The 22041-nt window shown below is 33.6% G+C and overlaps 1 protein-coding gene across 9 annotated transcripts in view; it reads right to left on the bottom strand.

The window, feature by feature from the left end:
• Positions 1-22041, bottom strand: part of RICTOR (RPTOR independent companion of MTOR complex 2) — a 123227-nt gene that overhangs the window by 55036 nt on the left and 46150 nt on the right. For all 9 annotated transcript variants that reach the window (XM_053201333.1, XM_027075654.2, XM_027075642.2 and 6 more), the window contains 3 exons: positions 10497-10561; positions 9079-9210; positions 3274-3337 (listed from right to left, as the gene is read on the bottom strand). In XM_053201333.1, the coding sequence (XP_053057308.1) occupies positions 3274-3337; positions 9079-9210; positions 10497-10561 (261 nt within the window). The remainder of the gene's footprint in view (positions 1-3273; positions 3338-9078; positions 9211-10496; positions 10562-22041) is intronic.

The following is a 22041-nucleotide window of genomic DNA, read 5'->3' as shown; positions in this document are numbered from 1 at the left end:
ATTTACCTAAATGAATCCCTTTCAATTGTAAAAAAATCTGTGATACGTTAATCTCCTGTTACATGAATAAAGAAATAATACATGAAAAAAATTGATGGCTTCATTGTGGCTTCAATTAGGCAATGAGTAGAATTTCAATTGGATAAAGAATAAGAACAGCTGAAAAGCAGGAAAATTATATAGAAAATGAGTGAGACAAAAACCAGGAAAGATTTCCTGGATTTGGCGGGGGGGGGGGGGGGGCGGATATCAAGAGACATTGAAAATGAACCAGCAAACAAAAAATCTTCCAAATGAATGAGACAGGTGAAAGAGAAGGAAAAATAACATGGATATTCCTTAATTATTCATGGAACAAGGTATCCTAAAACAACAAATGTTTCTTGCTTTTCTTTAAAAATAAAGAAGATTAATACTTATACAGAAAATTTTTAAACTTTTAAAATGCATACAAAAAACGACAGTGACCTAGCCATTGTAATATTAATATTAATTTCTACTAAGTCAGTTGCCAAGATGTTGCTGAAAAAAAAGAAATACGTACTTTGGTTGTTAAAATTACCAAGGAAATTACAGTTCCTCTAACCAATACTGGCCACTATTCACTCAGCAAGTATATTTTCCTTTTAACTCTATCTGCTTTTAGCTAAACCAAGGAGGACCCCTGAGCCTGTATCCTACCACCAGGTATAAGCAATTTTCCTGCTCTTGGATTCACCAATGATATCTGCCTTAAATAACTCTGTTATTTCAGAACAGAAGAAAATAGTATTTTTCTTATAGCCTTACTAAATTGTAAAGGGTATGTTTACTTTTACTGGGCTGTTTTATAAACTAAATTGTAACGTGCCAAAACCTTTTACAAAACTGAAATAAAATATTTACTGAATAATTCAGAGAAGCTGAATTTAACTGTTTGAATCTACCTGGAATTGTCTTTTCTTCTGAATGCAATTTTTAGAGCAGCAATTCCCAAAGAATGGTCCAGAAAACTAGGTCTCTAGGATATTTTCAGAGATTCTGTGAAGTTAAAACTATTTTCATAATAATAGAAAGACTTTATTTGTCTTTTTTACTCTCCATCTCTCACAAGTATATACTGAAGCTTCCAGAGGCTCCATAGAATGTGAAATCACAACAGATTGAGTGCAGAGGCAAATATGACAATCTAGCTACTACCTTCTAGCAAGACAAACATTTAAGAGATTTTCAAAGATCTCAAGTAATGCCACTGTGTTCACTAAGTTTCTTTTTGGAAAATATGGTTATTTTTATAAAAATGTTTATATGTGATGGGCTTCTTGTTATTTTTTAATATGCTAATATATATTTTAATTGCTCATGCATAATTCCTAGTATGACAAATATTGACATATATCAACTCAAATAACCAAAGTTATTTTTGTTCTTCAGAAACAAATTTGGTTTTCTTGAATTCTCAAAATCATGGCAGAAGGAGAGACTGTATGAGTAAGTAAAAACCATACATCTAATTTTTAAATTTAAATTTGAAGAGTCAAATCACAGTCCGAATGCAATAGTTCACCTGTAACAAAAATATTGTAATCTATCTTCAATATCACTCTTACTAGAATTGTGAATTTTTTTAAAGACACTCATCCATTTACTTCTTCCTTACTATGCTCACCTGCGGGTACCATTACTAACTACAAGCTGGACAATTGGAAGAAAAAGGAGAAAGAGGAGATCTAGTTAATATACAAATTCTATGTTGCACTGAATTCAAAGGTGGGTAAAGAGGAGAAGGGTTAAAATTTTTAATGTTTTAAAAATAACTGAAATAATTTTAGATGTTTTTACATTAAAACAACTATATACTGCATGAGTCTCATAAATGTTTAGGATAAAACATAGTACCTAGGATGAAACATGAAAAATTCTTACATAAGCTGATTTCTAACCAAGTTAAAACTCTTAGTTCACGGTGTTCTTCTGCCATTAGGGTATCACATTAAATAACAATAAAAATTCCTTGAAAACCTCTTATTAGAATTGTTACAGATTATCCTTAACATTATTGCAGAATTTAGATTTTGACCTTTTATCCTGTAACATGGTCTGAACTGCTTATTGTAACTGCCTATGGATTGTATCCAAATTCATCTCCAAAACAACCAGCTTGTAACTAGTTGTGAAATGCATTTAAATGGTATTAATTCTAAGCATACAAGTAACAAAAATCAGAGTGGGGAACAAGTAATTCTCTTTCTCCAATAACATATCAAAGCAGTAATTTCATTTACATGTCTATTACAGGAAGAAATACAGTAGTTCCTCCCTACCCCCTTATCCATGGGGGATATGTTCCAAGACCCCCAGGGGATGACTGAAACCACAGATGGTACTGAATTTTATAAGTAAACTATACTAAAAGCCTACTTTTGACTGGAAGTCTTACACAGTCAATCAACACATATTTTGTATTGTATGTATTATATACTGTGTTCTTACAATAACATAAGCGAGAGCAAAGACACTGTTAAGAAAATCATAAGGAAAAGATAATGCATTTATAGTTCTGTACTGTATTTATCGAAAAAATCCATATGTATACATATATTGTCTGTGTGTGTGTGTGTGTGTGTGTGTGTGTGTGTGTGTGTGTGTGTGAACCCACGAAGCTTAAACCCATGTTGTTCAAGGGTCAAGTATACTGTTTTTTACTGTACCTACATACCTATGATGAAGTTTAAATCATAAATTAGGCACAACAAGAGATTAGCAACAATAACTAGCAATAAAATAGAACAATTATAACAATATATTGTAATAAAATTTATGACTGTGGTCTGTCTCTCAAAATATCTTATTGGACTGTACTCCCCCTTCTTATGGTGATGTAAGATGATAAAATGCCTATGTGAGGACGTGTGTGAGGTGATGTTCTAGGTACTGTGACATAACATTAGGCTACCACAGACCTCCTGACCATATGGCAGAAGGCAAACCAAGCTTGACCTCGGGTAATCAAAACTGCAAATAAGGGGGGACTGATGTATTCTTTACAATGAACATTTTATCAAAAAATACTGTGCTAGCTGTACCCGATCACATAATCACACAAAATATTTATGCTTACCTCTAGGTTTAATAGGCCTATTTACCTCATAAAAGTTTAACCAAGCAAAAATGTTTAATGAGAATTTAGCCTTTTTTCTAGAAAGATTTCATAAAACAGTCTAAATCTAAAAATGTAAAATATTTAGCATGAAAACCAAAAACTCTGCCTTTTCTCTCAGACATAGAGCATACCTTTCTGACTAATCGAAGTGCTTGTGTCCTCTCTACCTCGTTGCTCTGCTGTATGTCAATGCACCTAAATAATACACAAAATATTTAATTATTGATAAAAAATCTTAGTAAACAGTTTTTTGTATAATACCACCAGATCAGACCCATCTTCATAATGTTATATGGTATTTTAAATTTTAACACATGTGATTTTTCAATACCAGCAGATATTTAGTTAACTTACATCTCTCTAGCGATATTTGTTATAATAGAGCATTTCAAAACTACTTCATTTAAAACTCCAGAAAAGAAGAATATAGTAAATAATTTACAGAATTATGTACATCGATAGAGAAATAATGAACTTATAAAAAAGCTAAGTATCAGAAATCTACTGAAAACATTATTCATCTATCTTTGATAAAATTCACAATTTTATAAAAACTGTGAATGAAAAACTTTTCCAGCTTATGTTTTAGTTTAAATGTGATTTTTAACCAGAGCCTGCATTTTATATATTATGACTAAAAGTCATATACTAGCCACAGGAATTCTATTTTTCCAAATATAATTTAATATCTAAGTGCACTTCAAAACTTAATGCTCAATTAGATATCACTTATCTAACATTTCTCTGTAAAATTTATTAAATTACTCAATTTCTTAAGAGTCATTGGTTTATGTAGCAGAATAACTCATTTTTATTTACGTTTAGGTAGTTCACTATTCTAATCAATACATATAGATAGTTTGCTACTGAAAAAGCATTTCTTCTATCTGAATACAATTAAATCTAAGACAATTTTATTAAAAAGTAAATAAACACAGAATCTCATTTCTGGCCACAACAAAGTAGCTGGATCAGACCAACCCTCCAGCCAAAGACAACTATAAAGATTAAGTAAAATACTTCCTTAAAAAAGTATTTTAAAATACTTTTAAACTGTTAAAAGGGCAATGGATGATAATCTCTGAAAAGAGATGGACAGGCTCCACATCCAACCAGGCTTTGTCCCGAGAGGCACGTGTCAATCCCCACTTTTAGGGAAATAGAGTCCTAGCAGAAAACAAAAGTCTTGCAACACTGGAGTGACAGGTTGAACTTTGGTGCAGCCAATGTGGCTGTGACTTAAGGGGAAAAATCCCAGAGGAAAGAAAACATAGGAAAGTGAATGCAAATCTTCATGCAACCTCCTCTCCAAGGCACCTATCAATTCCTATGTTGTGCGGAAGCAGGGTAAAAATCCAAGAAACCAAACAAAAAGCTACTGCTGCAAAGCTAAGGAATTAAGCAGAAATTTCGGCAGGTGCATAATACTCTACAATAGATAGTAGGACTCAAGGCTGGTCAAGGTGAAGAGGTTCTGCTAAACATCTACAACTATTACTTGAGATCCCAAATATAGCCACTCCATAGAGCAAAGGCAAAGCTAAAAGTAAACTAACGAAATCAGTGTGATAAGCCAACATTCTAGAATAAAGCTCAAGTGTCTTAAGAGGAAAACAGCATGATCCAAAGGCAGATATCCTGAATACATAATTTTTACATTCAATCATATAATAATATGAAGTATGCTTTAAAACAAAAGGCCAAGTCACCAAAATCCAAGAAAAGAAAATTACAACCAAAATAGAACACTGGTGATTCACATATTGTTGTTGTCCTAAGAAGGCTATAGATACCTATGATAAATATGGTCAAAGTAAATAGAAGGAAACATGGAGAAATAAAGCAGCGACCTAGAATCTTTAAATAAGAGTAAAACAAATCATAGAAATACAGTAACAGAAATTAAAAATTCAAGAGACTGATTTACTAACAAGACAGAGTTAAAAAACAAACAAACAAACAAACAAAACAGGTGAGTAGAAAGTAACCACACTAAAGCACAGAGATTTACAACAGAAGTTGAAAATACAGTAAGGACATCAGAGACCTGTGGCACAGTGAACAGATCCAACACTTCTCCCAGACATGGGAGAAGAAAGAACAGAAGAGAAGAAAACCTTTTAAATAGCCAGAGAAAAAGATGTATCACTTACAAAATATCAACAAGAGACTACTTACTGTTCAAGTTAAAAAAAAAAATCCAGAAGACAGTAACTTATTTAAAGTATTGAAAAGAGGAACCAGTCACAAAAATAGCCTTCAAATATGAAGGCAAAAAGAGAAACATTTACAGACAAATAAAAGATGAGAGAGAATTCATCTCAAAAAGACCTGCATTACAAGAAACAGTAAAGGAAATTCATCAAACAGAAAGTGATGCAAGATGAATGAAAATGTGCAAATACAAGAAAAAATGACATCAGAATGAGTAAATAATGTAGGTAAATGTCAACAGTTCCAGTTTAAAACAGTAGGGTTTTGTAGGGTTACAAATATATGTAGGAATAAAAACTATAACAGTAATACAAAGAGCAGAAGGGAGATGATATAAACCATTAGAGGTTTCCTGCATTGTTCTGGTTGTAATAAACCGCTAAACCTGAATATCAAGGATAGGAGTTGTAATCTCTAGGGCAACTGCTACGCGAAGACTTTATAACCAAGATATTAATAGAAGAGGAAAAGAAATGTGCGCTATTGCAAAAGAAACAAAAAGGAGGAACACAAAAACACAGAACCAGTGTGACAAACTCAACATAGCAAACAAACTCAAATGTATGAGAAAATTAACACCAAGAAAAACTCATAAATAAATAAATATATATATTTATATAATTACATTGCATAAAGTCCACAGACCATGCATATTAAAATACACTAGACAGTCTAGATGTTCCAATTAGAAGACAAAGATAAGATAATCAAACTAGATTTAAAAACAAACAAAAAACCTATACGGTGTTTACAGGTGAGAAAATTTAAATGTAAAGACAAAAATAACAGAAAGTAAAAGGATGGTAAAGGATGTATCTTGCAAACCCTAAATCAAAGTGAGGATAGCCATATTACTATGAGGTAACATGAACCCTCATAAAAGATGTACTCCTAGGAATAAAGAGGGACATTTCATAACTATAAAAGTATTAGCCCAATGTGAAGGTTTAACAATTCTAAATATGAATGGTTCAAAATATATAAATGATTGGCAAAAGGAGGAGAAAATCTGAATAGTACTATAAGTATAAAGAAACTGAATCCGTAATCTTAAAACTACTTAAAGAAAACCCTCTGCCTAGATTCACTGGTAAATTCTGGGGGAAAAAAACCAACAACAATAACAGTATCCATCTTACATAAAGTCTTCTAGGGAACATAAAAATAGGGCAACACTTCCCTAGTTGTTTTACAAAGCAAAAAACAAAAAACAACTTCTTGATTCCAAAACTAAACCAGGACATTAGAAGAATGGAAAAATATAAGCCAATACCATTCATGAACTTAACTACAAAAATCTTCCACAAAATATTATCAAACCAAATTCAGTTAATATTTAAAAAGGACAAAACACAAAACGAACATGTGGTGTTTACTTCAGGAATGCAAACAAGGAATATAAAAGTCCATGAAAAGCCTACAGCAAGTATCACAAATAATGGCAAAATACTGACTACTTTCAACCTGAGTTCAGAAGCAAAATAAAGTTGTCCATTATCACTATTTCTAGTCAGTGCAATAAGGCAAGAAAAAGAAAGATACTAAACTTAGAAAGGGAGAAATAAAACAGTCACCATTTGCAATTAATGATTACGTACATAGAAACTGTAAGATAATTTTGACAACAATTAGAATTGAAAAACTGAATCTAGCAAGATCACTAAATAAAGTTGACTATCCAAACCAAAACCCAAAAACTCACAATTATTTTTCATATATTAGCAGCAAAAAATATGAGAAAGAAAAAATTTAACTTACATTAACACTATCATTAAAAAGTACCTTAGAATAAACATAACAAATATGTGCAAGACCTCTGCACAGAAAACTACAAAATACTGTTGAGAGACATTACAGTTCCAAGTAAATGAAAGTTTAGAGTATGCAATATTAAGATATCAATTCACCCCAAATTAATCTAAAACTTCAGTGCAATTACCACTAAAATCCTAGAATGTTTTAAGGAAATGGACAAGTTGGTTCTAAAATTTATATGAAAATACAGGACATAAAATAGCCAACACAGTCTTGAAGAAAAGTCGGAGGACTTACACCAACAGATATTAACACATATCAAGCTGCAGTCATTAAAACAGTGAGAAACAGGGGCAAGAACAGACAGACAGACTAACTAAAGAGACTAGGGAATGTAAAAACAGATCCGTAACTATCAGTTATCTGGTTTACAACAGAAGTGTCACTACTCTAGACAAGAGAAGAAAATCTCTTTAATAAATGCTGCTAAAATGTACTGCATGTCCATAAAAATGAATCATGACCTGACGCCTAATTAAACATACAAAGGAATAAAACCTTTCGGGGAAAACATAGCATAGTATCTTCTAAGAGTACAAGAACATTAACTATAAAATCAGATTCTATTATTTAGAAAGAGACAAAAGGCAAAACAGACGGACTTGGAGAAGATACTGTCAATACATACTCCTGCTGAAAGGAATCATATCCAGAACATCAAGAACTCCTATATAATGAGACAGACAGACAATTCAATATACAAATGAGCAAAAGACAAGGATGTCCAAATAGCCAACAAACAAATGAAAGGTGCTTAACATCATTCCTCATTAGGGAAATGCAAACTAAAACCACAAGGAAACTCGGGGCGCCTGGGTGGCTCAGTTAGTTAAGCGCCTGACTCTCGATTTCGGCTCAGGTCATGATCTCATGGTACAGGAGTTTGAGCTCTGTATCAGGCTCTGCACTGACAGAGCCTTTCTCTCTAAAAAACTAAATAAACTAAAAAAACAAACACAAACAAACAAACAAAAAACCCCAAAAAACAAAACCCACAAAGAAACTCAAAATGAACTCTACAGCAGAAAGTCTAGAAGTAAAAACTGAAAGCAAGTGCTGATGAAAATGTTGAGAGACTGGAACTTTCCAACATCATTGGTAGGAATATAAATCAGTTCAATCACTATGGAAAAATGGCAGTATTTAGGAAAGCTAACTAGACATAAACCTATGATCCAGCAGTTCCTACACATACCTAAGAGAAAGTAGTGCATATGTCCACCTATAAGAATGTTCAGGCGCTCAATAGGTTAAGCGCCCAACTCTTGATTTCACCTCAGATCCCGATCTCACGGTTCCTGAGATCAAGCCCTGCATGGGGCTCTGGGCTGACAGCATGGAGCCTGCAGAACCTGTTTGGGATTCTCTCTCTCCCTCTCTCTGCCTCTCCCCCATGCAAGCATGTGCTTTCTCTCTCTCTCTCTCTCTCTCTCAAAAACAAAACAAACAAAAAAGAAGAAAAAGAATGTTCAGGGCAGCTTTACCCAAAATAGCCAAATACTGATAACAACCCAGAAAATCACCAATAGAATGGAAAAAATGAACTACAGTCTATTCATAACATGAAATATTACACAGCCTTTAAAATAAAAACCAACCTGGATAAATCTCACAAGTAACACTGAGGAAAGAAAAGAGTATGTAATTTTCCAATATATGATGCTCAAGAACAGGGAAAACTGGTTTACAATGAGAAAAAGCACAATAATGTTTAGTATTGGTTGCAGACAAAAGGGAACTTGACTGGGATGCTGAAAATATTCTCTTATTTAGGATAATGGGGTACTAGTTTGTATATATTTATAAAAATTACCAGGTTTTACACTCAAAATTTGTACACTTCATGATATGCATGTTAAAACTTAATACATAATTAAAAAAAAAAAACACAGCTCTTGTAAAATTACCTTGCTATTAAATAGTCCACTTTCAATTTTAGCACCTTCTGCAGAATACTGGAGTCTTGGATGAGATATCGAAGAGCTCGCAGCCCTGCTGCCCGCACTTCTTTTGCTTCATTCAATAAAGCTAACCGCAAACTGCAGGAAAACAAAAAAGTTTTGCTGCATGAGTTTCAAATACACATAAAACTATGGTACCAAATTCTTCCTTAATTTGAAATAAGCAAAACTACTAGTCATTTTACATATATAAAAATCATTCACTGTAATATGGAACTTCAGTAATCTGTGCTGCTTGGTATATTCTTAAAAATCAAGAAAATGTTATTTTGTCCTACTTTCTGTAGTTTTATATAAGCAATGGGAAATTAAATATGCTTTTTTCAAGGTATATCACATACACCTCTACAATTATTCCTCTCTGCCTACCTGGTTCCACCCCTCTCAAGGAATCATTGGCTTAGGGGTACCTGGGTGGCAGAGTTGGTTACGCATCTGACTCTTGATCTTGGCTCAGGTCACGATCTCACAGTTTGTGAGCTCATGCAGCACAATGGCTCTGTGCTGATGGTGCTGAGCCTACCTGGGATTCTGTTTCTCCTCCTCTCTGCCCCTCCCCCGCTCATGCATGTGTGCACTCACTGTCTTTCTCTCTCGAAGCAAATAAATAAACTTAAAAAAAAAGAATCACTGGTTTAAACCAATAAATACTTTATGGCAGTAGGCACAGACTATATATATGTTTTAATTCCTAAGCACACCAAAAAGATGGCTCTTGAGATTATAACATTATGTCTCTGTCGGTGGGCTTGAGAAAATAAAGTCCACCATCAGCACACTCTATCTTAAGGGAGGTCTAGAGATAACTGTACAGGTTCTTCTTGTTCTTGGGAATAATTAAGAGCTCTTGTTCTATGAATTTCAGATTTAATTTAGGAGCTTAAATAGTAGAAATCCATGTATTTTCCATCATTAGCTTTGATTAATTACATTTGATAATTAAAAAGTATCAGTAAGAACAACAGGATAACAATTAAAAAGTATTGGAGATCCGGGGCACCTGGGTGGCTCAGTCGGTTGAGCCTCCGACTTCGGCTCAGGTCATGATCTCAGTTTGTGAGTTCGAGCCCCGCACTGGGCTCTGCGCTGACAGCTCAGAGCCTGGAGCCTGTTTCAGATTCTGTGTCTCCCTCTCTCTGCCCCTTTCCCGCTCATGCTCTGTCTCTTTCTGTCTCTCAAAAATGAATAAAAGTTAAAAAAAAATTTTTTTTTAAGTACTGGAGATCATAAATTTTTCTAATGTTCAAACAACTGTTTCCACAAAATTAAATATAAGGTGTCACACTATCTTTTTGGTTTAGAATTAGTAAAATTGAAATTACTAAAATCCAGAGAGGTGAAGGAGAGAACTAAACTATACTTACCAAATTATGATATCCTCATAGTTAAAACCCAATTTTTCTTCACTATGGCCAATATCACAAAGAAGCTGTCAGAAAACAAAAGTATGTGAATGTGTTATGTATTTTTGTCTATTTATGTATACATTCCCTTTTAGACTGAAAAATATAGTATTTATCTCCAACAAATATCAGAAAATATATGATTTTATTACTGTTCAAGTATGCATATTTATTTCTACTGCATTACTGTGTTTTTATTTGACCTGCCAGTTTTAGGTTTCTTTAACCCTCCTTTTTGTTTTCATTTGAATCAACCAATTATGCTTTATTATTCTTTATCCCCCCCTCAATAAGTTTATAGTTTTAAAACTACCTTTTGATGGTTACCATTGAGATTACAATGTGCATTGTTAACTAGTTAACAGTCTAACAGATATTACTACTTTACCATGTCCTCAACAATGCTAGACTCTTAAAACACTTCAACTTCATTTACTACCCTCACCTTTCACTTTACTGTTGTTTTTTCTACCGATGTTTCAAGCCCCATAACACATTACGGTTATTTTTACTTTCAGTTAATATTTAGTCAATATCAATTTATATTTGCCAACAATTTCACCTTTTCTATTATTCTTCATCTCAGTGTTATCTTAACAGGATATTCTTCCTTCTGTCTAAAGAATCCTCAGTTTGTTGTTGACTTGTTTCATTGGGTGTTTTTCTTTACTTAATTTTTAGCCAAGGTTGCTAGTAACAGATTCTTTAAACTTTTGTTTACATGGAAATTTTTTTTTTCACTGTATTTTTTGGAGGATTATCTTCCTGGATTTATAGATTTATGGGTTAGCTGCTATTTTCTTAAAAGCTTCAAGATGGTTTCTATTATCCCTATTGAAAAGTCTGTTATCAGTCTTACTATTGGCTCTTTTGAAGATTTTTTTTCTCTTTGTTTTTCAGCAATCTTAGTGTTCAGGTGTGGTTTTCTCTGTATCTATCCTGCTTAGGAAAACAGAAATTCCCAAATCTCTGGTTTGATATATTGTAATTAGTTTTAGAAAATTTTGTACATGATCTCTTCAAAATTACTTATTGCCCAATTCCCTCTCTTTTCTTTCTGGTAATTCAAATGTCAGCTCTTTTGGTGTGTACTGCAAATCTCTAAAACCTGTTTTCTATTTTCTCCATTCTCTTATCTCAGTGCTTTGGCTAGATATTTTCTATTTATCTATCTTCTGATCTGGCTAATCTTCTACCACACCCGTCTATTGAGTTCTTGATTTTTAGACACTGTTTTACCATTCTTGAATCTTCATCTAACTTTACACATATCAATAATAAAAAAAAAAATCTTCATTTTCACCTATTCTCTCCATATTTCCTCTATTTCCTTGACATGTAAATAATAATTTAAATATTTGAAGTGCTTATTATATAAATGTATATGAATGATGTAGATTGCCTGTAGATCCGTTTCTACTATGTTCTTCCTTTCATTGTAGTCATGCAGTCCTGTCTCTTGGTATACCCTGTAATCTTTGTATATAAAAACTTGTACAGACTCCTGATAATATCTTTCTCCACAGAGGGTTTATCCTCTTTGTTAGGTCACTGGACAAAACTAAGTACAGAAAAGTTGCTACTCTGTTAAGTTTCAATCTACCTCTGGTTTTCCTTTTTCCTCCCCACTCCCCAGGTTTTAACTGAAACCTATTTTCAACTGAAACCTAAGTTTCAACTGAAACTTATTTATTGTTGAGGGAATTAGTCCCAAGAGGATGACATACCTATTTCTGTCTTACAAAAACACTACAACCTCCATCCTTATTTTCAAATATTCTTTTGCTTTAGATTTTTAGGTTTCCCATCTCAGATAGTCCCAGGATTCAACAAATGTACTGACACAAGAATCTCCTTCTAGTAGACTGCCCCTAGGTCTCCACCAAAAGTCTGTGCTGTTTTTTCTGCTGAGTACTCCTGGGCCTAAGGTCTGAGTCCCTAGCTCTCTGCCCACACTCTAAAGTAGCCAGTATCTCCTGGCAAAAGTTGTTGGAGAAGTAAACTCACCTCCACAAGCTTCTCCCTTCTCCAAAGCTTTGGCTCCTATATTTCTTTTTGACTGAGCAGTTTCCTGCTATACCTTCAAACAGGCTTTCCTAGTTTTCATTAAGAACACTGATCTAATACTAACTACTTCCCTTCCACCTGGATGGTATATACCACTTTAGTCTGAATTTTGAAAACTGGCTTTTACCTAAAAGTTACATAGAAGTTTCTCAAGTTATTTGGAGGGCCTAACTGAAATGAATTCAAGAGACTGATCATTTAATTAACACTGAAGAAACAGAAGGGATTCCAAGTGCTATTATTCTTCCTCAGTATGAAGTTATGAACATCTTAACCATACAGAATAAACCAACCAAAGTGGTGGCCATCACATCGGTCTCTGTGGAAGGAATGGACCCAAGAACATATTTTAAAAGGCACAAAACTGTAGAAATAAAAAGCTAATCTCATCTTATTGGTAGGCTCCTTATAAAATTTCCTATCCAGTTTCTTCTTTAGAAGGAAAAAAAAAAAAAAAAAAGGCAAAAAAGAAATGTTCCAAATAGAAGAAGGAAGAGAATAGGAATAGAGTAGCTATAAGATAACGCAATATTTTCACAGCAGGGAAGGACACTACACAAATGATCACTTTGTGTGGTTAAGGAAATGCTGTGTAAATAAGCAAATAGGCAAAACAAGCTGAAAAGTTTTTGTTCACAGGTCTTTATCCAAAATGTTTATATTATAAAATCCTCAAAATTCTGAAATATGATGAACAAAGAAGCTACAGACCTTCAAACGGCATGAAATTTTGTCATTTTATTGCATTTTGTTGCGATGTTAAAAGCACTAAAAAATGGGAGGATGAGGATATCTTTATACATAGATATAGATTTAAAATACAATGTAAGATTTCCTAAGCTTTGAGACAAAAGAGAGGAAAATTTATATATCTCTAAAAAGCCAACTGTATACCTAAAAGTTAAATGACATATTAGTCAAAAATATTTGTAAAACTATGATAAGCAAAAGGTTAAGGGCTTGTATTGGTTTGCTAGGGCTGCTATAAGAAATACCACAGACCAGGTGGCTCAAACACAGAAACTTATTTACTCATGATTCTGGAGGCTAGAACATCAATGTATCTTGACAGATTCTTTGTTTTGAGGTCCTCTCTCCTTGCTTCTCTCTGTCTTCATATGATTGTTCCTCTGTGTATATCTTTGTACTAATCTCCTTGTTTTATCAGGACACTGGTCATATTGCACTGGAGATCACCCATATTACCTAATTTCACCTCAACTGCCTCTTTAAGGGCCGTATCTCCAAATGCATAAACATTTTGAGGTACTGAGGGTGAAGGTTTCAACGAATGAATTTTCGGAATACATAATTCCGCCCTTAACATTCTAGCCTCACACAGCAAAGTAATATAAGCAGGCTCTTATAATGTGAAAGGCCTAAACAAGTTGGGGAAAGATCACTGAGAAGAGGCCAAGAAAAAGTAAAAAGAATTTAATAACATGACGTATTTCCTGCTTCCTAAATTCTGAACCAAATACACTGAAAAGTGCCGTTTGAAACAAAGTTTACCAAACTAGCAAGAAATTCCTTTTTAACATGATTATTCCAAATAAGCTAATACATTGTCGGCATTATAAACTGAAATTATAAACCGAAAACATTTTGTAAAATAAATTGGAAAAATGCAGGGCACTTGGGTGGCTCAGTTGGTTGAGAATACGACTCAAATTCCACTCAGATCATGATCTCAAGGTTTGTGGGCTCATGTCAGGCTCTGCCCTAATGGCCTGTTTGGGATTCTCTTTCTCCCTCTCTCTCTGACCCTCCCCTGCTCCTGCATGCTCTCTCGTGCATGCTCACTCTCTCAAAAAATAAACAAATAAGTGAACATTTTTTAAAAACTGGAAAAATGTACTATGGTCAGGATCTGCTTTTGGTGATTTATATGAACAAACTAATCTAAAATGTAAAGTGGTTCCAGCATAAGAGGCTCATGACATTATTTACAATGGTAAAGAACTGGAAACAAAATGTTCATAAAGGAGGAAACTTACACAACCTATTAATATTATATAATATTTAAACATAAGGAAAAACATGCATAATGTACCCTGGTAAGATGGAAAAAATTCTAAAAGATGTATTTTTTTTAAGATACATATTTAAAAAGTCTATACCATCAATATTTTAACACCAAAAATGAAAATGCAATCATAGGTAATTTATTTTCCTCTCTATGCTTTTCTGTATTTTAGAAATGTTAATATATATTGAATATGTATTACATAACCTAGGGATGGTTAACTATATAAAGAATTCATGAATAGGAACAGAAATAACATTTATTGACTATTAATCTTGTTAACCCTAGAAAATAATATTTTTGTAAATGAAGACAAATGAGGCTTGAAGATAGTAGGTAATATGACTTCCCAAGGCCAAAAAACTATTAAGTGGTAAAGCCAGAAATCTGACCAAGCCAGTCGGGGTCCAGAGTCCACTGTGAAAAATGTTACTACAATTTTGTATTAAAATTAGTCACACAGGGACAAAGGAGGAGGGGAGATTGGATATAAAAAATAAAGAAATAACTGAATATTACCATCTTTATTTCATATCTCCAGCCTCAAAAATGGTATGACTCAAAAGTCTGGAGAACTGTACTCTGGTCATATACGCAAACAAGTAAGTGAAATTAACTATTATTTTTTCCAAAACAGCTAACTAAAAACACACATAAAAACTGCCCATTTCAAAGGATTGAAACACACATAAAAACTACACTTAACACTATTAAACATAAGTTAGTATTTGAGATTTCCAGGTATTTGAGATTACTAGCATTGTCACTGTATGGTACCATACATTATTTAAAAAAAAAAACAAAAACAAAAAAAAACAACTGCTTATCATAGTATTATGCTCACTTAAACCTTGGACATATTCCAACTCAAACAATAGAAAAATGAAGCTTACAAGTTGTTTATATCAACATATATAAAATATTGTTTTTAAAATGGGAAAAATGTTACTTTCTTAAACTGATTTGTTTATCTCAATTCCTAAAAAGGCAGTAATTCCATTTTTTTTCTGCTACAGTAGCAATGGATGTTAACAAAATACTTTGAAATCCTAGAAATAAAGTAAACAAAGTCTTGTCAAGGGTTGGTAGAGTACTTAAGTAGCTTAAGTATGCACTTGGTTCTCATTTTTTGTACTATCTTTTTCACACTTGCCAGGTATCCTTGTAGAAAACTACAGATTCAGAGAAACACAATTCCCAAATTACTCACCTTTTAGACACAAAATATATGACTGTCCATCAACTCTAACATCTGTTAGGGTTAGCAGTTTTGATGAAAAATTTAAAAAATACCTCTCAAAGTTATTATTATGATCTCCAAAAACCACAACTTGAAAAGTATTTTGAAAGGACTATCATTTTCTGCTATCTAGTATCACTGCAAGATAAAAATTTCAACTGCAAGAAACATGTCTTTTTCTTTTCTTTTTTTTTAACTGCAAGACATACTTCTGAGAAAAATGTCCACTCAGTTGGAAACTGGAATATCACAAGTAAAAACTAAAAAGAACAATTTATAACAAAACAGCGTATTTGTCATTTTCAGTGCCTAATTCCCAAAGATAGTAATAAATGTTAGGGTGATGCTTTCAATGTGGTTAATTAATGTTTTTGTTTCCAGAATTATAGAAGAGGATCTTCTTAATTAGTCTTAAAGGAAAATATCCTTTTTGAATTAGAATTATCCCAAGTAAAGACTAAGCTTTCTATATGTAAATAATTCACATAAGAATAAGAAATCACAGAAGACACTGGTAAGATTTCTGAATTTTTAATTATCAAAAAAAATATACTTTCACTTCCCATCACCAAGAGTTCACCTATTAGAAGTTTCAAAATGTTAGGAATAAACTATTCTGGTATAAAATTCTTATAGTGACTGACTCACTACTTTACTAATAATCTCCTAATTTAAATAACCAAACCCTAAAGTACAAATTAAACCCCTTAAGTCTTACTCTAGGAATAGGCCAAAAACAGCAAGAAGAACCCTAAACTGGTGCGTTTAAACAATGAGAATCTTATCCTGCTTCAACAACTGATTGAATTACTAATTAATCTTCTGTCATTAAGTAGTAGTTTGTCCACTACTATCTTAGCCATTTCTGGTAATTTCTTGTCTCCTGTATAAGTTATTAAAATGTAACACTGCCTTCTCTATCACGTAAGTGTGTTAAGAATAAAATCATGAATTATGCTTAGAAATCACTGAAGACCTTTCAAAATGTAAGAATCCGTATCCTAACAGATACTGATGCAAAATGCAAAATTATTAGACATCACACTTTTCACTGGGTTTCTGTTGCTCCCATCCCATGTGTTTTTATGACTATCGGTTACGATGCCTAGCTGAATGTGACCAAAATGAGAGAACGTATAGTAGACGATAAGAGAGGGCTACCCTCTCCTTTTAGGAGAGCTGTAAAGATGATGTATCTTAGCCAAATGGAAGGTGTTTCAGAATGAAGCTAACTTTAAAAAAAAGAAAGAGCTGTGAAATGGGAGAGACAGAATGCAATTAACATTTTTTCAGCCCTTGAATTGTTTTGTTTGAAATTAGGACACAACATTTGGTTTTTCTCATCATGAGAGCAAATAACTTTTTTTTAACTCTAGCTCTGTTGAATTAAGTTTGTTGAATTTGTTTCTTATAAGGCTTTCTTATAAAAACTGAGATATCCAAAAGGAGCAATCAACAAAATTATATTCTGACAAAGGTAAAATAGAAGTCTAAACTATCTCTAGGTAATTAAAATATCTGAGATGCTTATTAAAAGTACAATTTTTAAAAAAGATAATGATCAATTAAAACAGGGCAGTTAAGTGCTATGCTATTCCCATTTTACTCATATTGCTCTGAAGGTTAAATGAATAGTTCTCCCAAATAAGCAACAGATCGAGTAATCCAAACTTTAAAAAATATGTATGTATATATTATCACAGATAAGATTTCCACAGCTTGGTCTTCTCTGAGTGCTTTTTTTTTTTTTTTTTTTTTTAGAGAGAGAGTGCATGCATGAGCAAGGGAGAGGGGTTAGGGGGAGAGACAGAGAGAGAAAATCTTAAGCAGGCTCCATGCTCAGCATGGAGCCCAATGCAGGGCTCAATCCCATGACCCTGGGATCGAGACCCAAGTCAAAATTAGTCACTCAACTGACTGAGCCACCCAGACACCCACAGAACGCACTGTAAAAGCAGGTTTTAAAATAAGCAATACAAAGGCTTTGGCTAAGTAATCACACTTCAAAAATTCTATTCAGCACAAGGAAGTACACAAGGGTTACTATACATGATTTAAAATAGCAAAAAGGGAAAATATTTTTTAATGATGGAATGATTAAATTATGGTATATGTTTGTATGTATGTGTATGAATATACATATTTGTATACATATACATATATTTTGTGACTATATCTACACATATATATATATCTACACACATACATGCAGTTATAAAAACGTAGTATATCTATATTTGTAAAAAGGAAAGGATTCTATGATATATTGGAAAGTAGAAAAAAGCAAACTATAAATCAACATATGTCATGATCTTATTAAAAAAAAAAACCTTTGTGCATACATATGTAATAAGTGGTAAATAAACTAAGCACTATATTAAACACAACTTTTTGTTTCACTCATTTAATTCTCACAACTCAATGAAATAAACACAAACACACACACACACACACACACACACACACACACACACAATCATATCAGAGAAGGGTAAATACTTCCTAGTGGTTACCTGTAGAGAATGGTATTTTTGTCACAGTGGTGAGGAAGATGGGAAGGGTATCTGAGAGAAGACTTTCACTTTTTACCATATATTGTTCTGTGCTGTTTTAATTTTTTATATTTAGCTTATACTATTTTTGAAGTTTTTTTTAAAAACAGTACCAAATAAAGACTCCTTTGGAACTTTCAATATGAATAGGAGATGAAATATAGGAAAAGAGAACTTTTAGAATGTAAAGACCTGAAATAGTTTCATCTTTAAACAGGTCTTTAGATTATAAGCATGTTGTCAGTTTTAAAAATAGGATACTGAGATTATATTCATCAGCAGTCTGTTATACACACTACTTTATCTAGTGCAATGATGTCAGAAGGCAAGCACGGGTGTGTGACATTCACATGGTTACAGGATCACATCACTAGCACCCTCTCTTCATGCCTTAAAAGGAAGTTTATTTCTGCAGATGAGGTCTACTCTCTAAAAGATTTTAGCCCCACTGATCTACTAAATTAAGTTAATCCTAACAGCAAGCTTCTACTTCATAACAAAACAACTAGTAGTACGACAAAAACTCATATTTAAAATGCAAAATCTTCTCAATGTAATATAAAACCTTTAATTAAACACTTGTTATATACCAGGCTTTGGAGTAAAAATGAAGAGTAGAAAAATAAATACTACATGTGATTTGTGCTTAAGAAACTCGGTTTAATAAGACAGTAACCCACAACAAATAATAACAAAAGAACAGATAAAATTTAGTAGACACACATAATCTGTTATGGGAACACAGAGAAGGGGGACCAACCAACTCCTAACTAGTCTAAGTGGCATCATAATTATTTTTCTTATTTACTTATTCTATAAAGATATTCATAGAGATTTCTCAGAATTTCTAACCATACAAGGAAATGTACTTACAGATTTTACAGAAATACCAGCTATATAAATGTTTACGAACTTAGCTCTCCAACAAAATGGAATTCAAAGGCATATTATATTATGATTAAATTTACAGTAAGCATTTATTTTGCACAGGGTGCTTGAAGAAATTTTATAATAAAATCTACAGCCATTTATTTACAGTGGTGGTTCTTAACCAGGGGCAATTCTGTTCCCAAGGAAATATCTGGCAGTGTCTGGAGACATTTTTGTTTGTCACAGCTGGTGGAGGTGTGCTACTGGCATCCAGGGGATAGAAGCAGGGATGCTGTTAAACATACTACAATGAAGAAGACAGCCTCCCAAAACAAATAATTATCTGGCCCAATATGTTGGAATTACTGAGGTCAAAAAAACCCTGTTACAGTAACAGCTTACCAATCTGTAATTTGTGAACTCTTAAGCAGACTCATGTCCTTAGAGTCAGCCAAAAAAAAACAAAAACAAAAAACAAAAAAACTATAAAAATGGCAAAAAATACAAAAGCAAACAAAACAAAGGCACTACCTGTTACGAAGTACATATTGCGTGCCAGGCATTGAACTGAGACCTTGCCTCTTTACCTGAGTAAAGAAATCTGCCCGAGACTGCCTTGCTAGTTAGGGTCAGAGCTAGGCTGTAAGTCTCTACCTATTTGATCTAAAGCTCATGTTTTTCCCATTGTTATCATAGGGCAGAAAACTGATTTTATCAAGTCCAGCATTCGTGGACTTTACTAATGGGAGAGCCCCTCAGACCCCAACTCAAGGTTTAGTGCCTCATATTGTAGACAAATTCTATTAAGTCTGCTTTTCTGGTTTTAAATCCATAAATAATTTATAATAGCAAATAGAAGGTTGCTATAAGCTAGCACAAGGGCCAGACGGAAATGTGAAAATTACAAAGAGAGGATATAGCAAAACAAAAAACAAGAATACAAGAAGCCCCAAAGCCTAGGGCCTTTATTAAGGAGATAAATCATTCTGTTATCTACAGTGGTACAATGGGGGAAGAGACAGGGAAAGGAGAGAGAAATGAGGGAAAGAGACAGAGGGAAGGGGGTAGAGAAAGGTGAAAAGAGAGGTGACAAAGGGGAAGAAGGAAAGAAAGAGAACAGAGAAGGAGAGAGTGAAGGGAAGACAGGGGAAAAGAGACTGGGAGAACACATATCAAGGAAAGACCAAGTAAAGAAAACAACTTAGTGAAATACTGTGGGTAAAATTCAAAGATACAGAAACAATGAAATGGAAAAGGGAAGAAGGGAGAGGGCAAGTGACCTTAACCCAGAGAACCTGAGATTGAGACAGAAATAAATGGAAAATAGAGAAAGGAAAAAGGTGTCCAACAGATTCCTAAAATTAATGCTTTAACTACTATTCCAAAAAGCCTATATATGTACTGTCCATTATGGTTGGTATTTGCTAGCCACAGGTTGCTATGAGCACTGTAAATGTGGCTAGTCTGAATTAAGATGTACTACATGAATAATATACATATTTGATTTCAAATATTTTGTATAAAAATATTAATAAACATTTCATCATTAATGTTTTATACTAATTATATCAAATGCAATAATCTGGATATGCTGGATTAAAGAAAATGTATTGTTAAAAATAATTTCACATGCTTCTTTTTCCTTTTTTGGTGTGGTACTAGAAAATTCTAAATTATATTTGTGGTTCGCATTATACTTCTACTGGATGATGCTGCTCTAGATTTTTAATATTGCCTTAAGATCCATACTAGTGCCAGAGTGAAAAAAAAAGAAATCACTGCCATCCTTACATCCACTTCCAACTTTCAGAATCCCAGCTGGCAAAAGATGTGGAACTACGTATCAAGATGTCAACCTGATTATGACAGGAACCATGAGTTCAAACAGGACATAAATCTATATGAAATTTGTTTTAAATGGTTAAATCTAGGCAAATGGTTAAGACTTATTCAAGATGAGTGAAGAATGTGAGATAAAACTGGGAAATTTAATAGAAGGGAGTGAAACCAGGAGATACCATTACAATCTTGAAAGAACTTTGGGTCTAAAAGACTTGACATTAGCTGATGAGCACACTGAAGAATGAATGCATTTGAATATTTTCATTACATTCATTAAAAAATGAAAACATATCTAGGGATATTTTTGAAAACTCTTTCTCAAGCACTTATTCAATGTTTTTGGAAGTTGCTTTAAAAATATTACTTTCTGGGGTGCCTGAGTGGCTCAGTTAGTGAAGCATCTGACTCTTGATTTTCAGCCCAGGTCACGATCAATGGTTCATGAGTTCACACCCTGCATCGGGCTCCGTGCATACAGTGCGGAGCCTGCTTGGGATATTCTCTCTCTCTCTCTCTCTCTCTCAAAAATAAATAAACAGGGGCACCTGGGAAGCTCAGTTGGCTAAGCATCCAACTTTGGCTCAGGTCACGATCTCGTGGTTCATGAGTTCAAGCCCTGCATCGGGCTCCATGCTGACAGCTTGGAGCCTAGAGCCCACTTCGGATTCTGTGTCTCCCTCTCTCTCTGCTCCTCCCCTGCTTGCTTGCACTCTGTTTCTCACTCTCTCTCAAAAATAAATAAACATTTAAAAAAATTTTTTAAATACATAAATAAACAAATTAACTTTTTTGCCCCTCATATAATTTTCTCATGTTATATAAAAATACGTGCCAGGGGCGCCTGGGTGGCTCAGCTGGTTAAGCTGCTGACTTTGGCTCGTGTCATGGTCTCGCAGTCTGTTGAGTTTG

Source organism: Acinonyx jubatus, chromosome A1 (assembly GCF_027475565.1).
Source record: "Acinonyx jubatus isolate Ajub_Pintada_27869175 chromosome A1, VMU_Ajub_asm_v1.0, whole genome shotgun sequence".
In the NCBI taxonomy this organism is placed as follows: domain Eukaryota; kingdom Metazoa; phylum Chordata; class Mammalia; order Carnivora; family Felidae; genus Acinonyx; species Acinonyx jubatus.
Note: the sequence above shows the minus strand (reverse complement) of the source record. Positions and strands in the feature narration are given on the sequence as shown.